Source organism: Argentina silus, assembly GCF_951799395.1.
Source record: "Argentina silus genome assembly, chromosome: 22".
In the NCBI taxonomy this organism is placed as follows: domain Eukaryota; kingdom Metazoa; phylum Chordata; class Actinopteri; order Argentiniformes; family Argentinidae; genus Argentina; species Argentina silus.
This window is the reverse complement of record NC_139676.1, coordinates 9,723,318-9,728,474: the sequence shown is the minus strand read 5'-3', so window position 1 is coordinate 9,728,474 and position 5,157 is coordinate 9,723,318. Positions and strand designations below refer to the sequence as shown.

Here is a 5,157-nt window from a genome sequence, read left to right as displayed (position 1 = left end):
ATCAAATCGATGCCTAAAAGGTGAACATGATACAGCTATATAAACCCTCTATCAGCAGGTAATCAAACACAAAAGGATGTCCATCCGATGTGTTTCGTGTTTTACGAAAAACTCAAAATCCACGTGATTTGTCTACGGTGAGAGCCATGAGGGAGCGAGAAAAGAGAACTTCTTCAAAACCTAAACGTAAAAGATTTCTATAAACCCCGTGTTTCCCGAACCCCGACAGTAGGTTTTTCTCTCTAGTATGTGTTTAATCAATCATGCAGGTTTCCATCACATTTTTGACTCCAAAAAGATCAAAGGAGGCTGAGCGAATGCAACAGAAGAACCGAGCTCCAATGTCCCAGAAGAACAACAAGAAGAAGAAGAAGAAGTAATCGATAGAAGAAATACTGAAGAAATCGTCTTTTTCCCCCCTCCTCCCTTCTTTCCTCTCCTCCGCTCTGTCCATCCTCTCCTCCGCCCAAGCGTTTGATGTCATTTCCTGTCGTTGACCTTCTGTGGTGTGCGAGCCAAAGGCTATCGGGGGTTTGGAGGACGAGAGAAGTCAGGTGTGTGTGGGGGGGGGTGGGGTGGGGTGGGATCAAACATCCCCGCCCAGTAGTCCGAATTTCCATCCCCCCCATCCCCTCTGTGGCCCCGCCCCCCGGAGCACACAGGAACAGGAAGTGAGGTCACACCAGGTCCGTCAGCATTACGTGAGTCAGTAACAGTAAACAGGGATGATAAAACTCATCAAATATCAGCCAGCGCTGGGGATTGGCTGGTTTTTGCAGTATAGGCGGAGCTTCCTGGTTCTGTCCTCGGAAAGGAAAGTTAAGTAAAGTGGTTGTTCTCCCTTTTTTTTTCTTTTCTTTTTTTTGTTGTTGTTGTTTGTTTTGTTTTGTTCTTCAGTGTTCAAGTTTGATTTTTCTGGAGGCATAGCTTGGCGTGTAAGGATTGGGGGTCCTGGCTTTGTAATTTTTTTTTTTTTTAACAAGTCCTTGGAGAACGAGAGCAGAGTTGGCTCTCTTAGCAGGAGAAAAGACAGGCCAGCTACAGCACCCAGGCCCAACTAAATGACCCACATCCTACAGTCTACAGGAAGAGGTGCGTTTTAGGCATTGAAAACACTTCTACATGACATGCTCTCCACATCTCTGTCAGCACCTCTCCATCACTCCTTTGTCCATCCCCCCCTGCCCTTGCTGGGCAGGCGGAGCATCCTGGGTAATGTAGTTCAGAGAGAGAAGAGGAAGGGTGGGAGCGGTGCGTAATGCTCCCTATGTTGTCTCTCTCTCTCTCTCTCTGTGTGTGTGTGTGTGTGTCGGTCGTGTCTGTGTGTTGCTCCTCCACTGAGTTGAGAGTCTCACACAAACTCACACAGTGTGTGAAAGGATAGCAGCTAGCGTCTCCTCTCACCCCCCTCCATCCCTTCATCTGTCCATCCTTCCCTTTATCATAGTCTGAGTCCCAGGGATGAAAGTAGAGAGACGGGAGACTCCCCCATCCCTCCTCTCCTCTTCTCTCCCCTCGTCTCCTCACCCCCTCCACCCCCCTGTTTATCCCTTTATGCGTGTCTATAGAAGAAGGACAGAGGATGGGAGACACACATCCCCCTCCTCTCCTCTCCTCTCCTCTCCTCTTCCTCCTCCTCCTCCTCTCCTCCCTCGTTCCCCCGCAGTGCTAGCACCAGTCGTCCTCGTCCGTCTCGCTGTAGGGTTCATGCAAGCCCTTCCGGGGGCCTCGGGCGTGGGGGGGTCGGTGGTGGGGGGGCGGGGGGCCCAGTGGGCCGCGCCGGTGCGGGGAGGGCGAGGACGAGCGGTAGCCGTTGGGCACCCTGCGGGGGTGAGGGTGGGGGGGAGGAGGAGGAGGGGGTCCGCCGCCGCCGTGGCGGGCAGTCCTGGGGGAACGTGGGTGGGGGTGAGGGTTGCCGTGGGGATGGGGGTTGCCGTGGGTGAGGCTCTGCTCGTAGGCCGGGGGCTCGTGGTGGCGCTCGTACTCGTAGTCTCGCTCGTAGAACGGACCGTCCCCCTCCAGGCTGTCCCCGGGCGGGGGGCCACTCCAGCGGCCATGGCGGGGGGATCGGGGCGACCCGTGGGGGGGGGACCGGGGCGATTGGTGCCTGGGCGAGCGGGGTGACCCCTGCCTAGACCCCTGCCTAGACCCCCCATGATGCTGCGGGGACGCCTGGCGGGAGGGAGGCCGGTGGTAGCCAGTCTCGTGGTCCGGGGGGGAGAAGTGTCGGGGGGAGGGGGAGCGCAGGCGGCCCTGGGGTCCGTAGTTGGGCTTCCGGACGGCGGGGGAGTAGGTGACATGGGGGCGGGGGACGGCGGGGGTCTGGGGGAGCTGGCGGCGGCCTCGGCGTGGGGTGCTGGTCCCGGAGGTGGAGGGGACGGGGCTGCCGCTTACCGAACTACTGCCCTACAGCAAAATGTAAACAAGGCAAATCAAAACGCACCACAGAAATCAACAACAAAACAACAACACCAACAGAGACCAGAGTAGAGTAGAGTAGAGTAGAGTAGAGTAGAGTAGAGTAGAGTAGAGTAGATAGATAGATAGATAGATAGATAGATAGATAGATAGATAGATAGATAGATAGAAATATAGATAGATAGATAGATAGATAGATAGAAATATAGATAGATAGATAGATAGATAGAGTGGGAGAGGGTAAGGAAGAGGGAGACAGAGAGGGGAAAAGGAAGGGAAGGTGGAGCAGAGGGATTGGAGCAGAGAGAGAGAGAGAGAGAGAGAAAGAGAGTACCATCAAAAAACATAAAAACAAAACCGGCAATGAGGCAAAGCAGTAGACATCAAAAAGCAGCGAGTCACATTGAGGAAAATGGACAGAGAGAGAAACAGTGACAAAGAAAGAAAGAAAAACAAAGGGATAACACAAAAAGAGAAATTGATATCTGTAAGTAGTGGCGATTACATGACAGGGAAAACTGTAAATCATGGCTTATTGGATAAATTGTCCGGGCTGCTTCCCCATTGGCTAGACTTCCACCAATAGGATGAGGAGAGAGAATCTTTCGAGTCCACCTGGTTTCCATGGTGATTCTCGATGTGGTTCTTCCACTCTCCCATGTAGGGTATACCATAGAAAGGAATGAGTGTGTGGGCGTGTGTGTGTGTGTGTCCTCCCACGCAGTGAGAGCATGGTCAATGTGTGTGTGTGTGCATGCTATAAGTGTGTGTGTATTATCAATTGGTGTGTGTGTGTGTGTTTGTGTTTGTGTGCGTGCCCATGCATTCCATCTGCATGCGTATGAGTAGTGTACATGCTAACTGTGTGTGTGTGAGTCTGTATAGCTGTGTGTAAGGTGTGTGTGTGTGTGTGTGTGTGTGTGTGTGTGTGTATGACCATGTGTGTGTGTGTGTCTGTCTATCTCTACCCAGTTAATGTAAATGCTATGTGATATCCAGTTCTGCGTTCTGTAGGAGTGCATGTCCCTCTAAGTCTACATGTGTGTATGACCAGGCGTGTGTGTGACCCGTTCTCCGTCTGTCTCAGTGTGTGGTGCCCACCTGTCTGTGCCCCCGGCCGTCTGGCCCGTCGCTGGGGGAGCGGGACCAGTGTCTGTCCCCCCGGTCGTGGGGGTGTCTGTGGGTGTAGTCGTGGCGGTCGGGCTCGTAGCGTTCCTTGTCCATGGAGCCGTGGTGGTGGTGGTGGTGATGGTGGTGCCGGCGGTCCTTGGCTCGACCGCGTTCCCGTTCGCGCTCCTTCGGGGGCAGGTCGCCTGACTGGGTGGTAGTGCTAAGGTCTGTGCCTAGCCCTGCGGGGAGGGGGGGCAGATTAGGAATGCTACAAAGGTTCTCCAGAAACTTGTGTAACCTGTATCTACACCAGAATCATCTCTAAAGAGAGTAGTTCTTCTTAGAGTAATACTTTCTAAATGTATACAATCAAAACACAACCGGTGTTCAGTAATATCATGGTCACCTCGTCACTTCATGAAAACAACCCAGTGTGTGTGTGAGTCTGTGTGTGTCTGCATGTGTGCGTCCGTGCGTGCGTATGCGCGTCCGTGCGTGTGTGTGTGTGTGTGTGAGTCGTCTCCGTCACCTGTGTCTGCGTCTGTGCATCTGGTGAGGGACCTCTGTGTGTGTGTGTGTGTGTGCGTGTGTGTGTGCGCGCGTGCGTGAGCGTGTGTGTGGTCTCCGTCACCTGTGTCTGCGTCTGTGTATCTGGTGAGGGACCTCTGTGTGTGTGTGTGTGTGTGCGTGTGTGTGCGTGTGTGTGCGCGCGTGCGTGAGCGTGTGTGTGGTCTCCGTCACCTGTGTCTGCGTCTGTGTATCTGGTGAGGGACCTCTGTGAGGTGCGGTGACTCCTCTCCCTGCGGCGGTGCCCACCGTGTCTCTGACCCTCCTCCGAGACCACCCTCTCCAGGGAGTAGTCGTCCAGTCTCACCCCCCGGCCGGACCGCCCGTGCACCAGGGACGAGGTGGAGCGGCGCATGGGACTGGTGTCTTCGATGGTCTGTGAGAGGGAGAGAGGGGAGGGGAGGGGAGAGAGGAGGGAGAAGTGGAGAGAAATTATAACGCTGTCAAACGTTGTTAACAAGAACCCTGATGTTGGGTTTTTAATCTGATGTATTTGTTAGTAAATGTGTAGTGCGTGTGAGGTTAGCACATTAGAGTGTTGGATTTGAGCACGCTTGGTGTTTATGTGTGTGTGTCCTTGTTTGGATTTGTAGTTGTGTGGGCCATCCTGAGTGTTGGCCATCCATGGAGTTCCCACGTCTACATACCCGCTCCCCACTACAATACCCACAACCCCAAAGCACATCACACTACCATGCTTCCTCTCTGACAGAGAGAGGGAGAGAGAGACAGATGAGAAAGACAGGCACAGAGAGATAAAGAGGAGAGAGAGAGAGAGAGAGAGAAGAAGAAGAGAGGAGTGACAGGGAGAGAAAGAGAGAGAGAGAGAGAGAGAGAGAGAGAGAGAGAGAGAGAGAGAGAGCAAGCATGAGAGAGGGCATAAACATGCCTCACATGCATCTAGCAGCACTTGACCTACAATATCAATACATTTGCAATATCAGTTCCCATTGGCATTCCACACCCCAACACACTTCAGTCACATCTCCCAGAGAGAGCACGCCTTAGTCCGCAAGCAGCAAGCCAGACTCAGCATCTTCCTAAAGCATCATTCCCATAAAG

At 53.3% G+C, this 5,157-nt stretch overlaps 1 protein-coding gene across 1 annotated transcript in view; it reads right to left on the bottom strand.

Annotated features, from left to right (window-relative positions):
• Window positions 1-1,668: 1,668 nt before the first annotated feature.
• cacna1ab (calcium channel, voltage-dependent, P/Q type, alpha 1A subunit, b) overlaps window positions 1,669-5,157 on the bottom strand; it is a gene marked incomplete at both ends in the record, with an annotated part of 87,727 nt that continues 84,238 nt past the window's right edge. Inside the window, 3 exon segments of the mRNA XM_083694360.1 lie at window positions 1,669-2,406; window positions 3,520-3,767; window positions 4,270-4,471. Coding sequence (XP_083550486.1) covers window positions 1,669-2,406; window positions 3,520-3,767; window positions 4,270-4,471 — 1,188 coding nt within the window.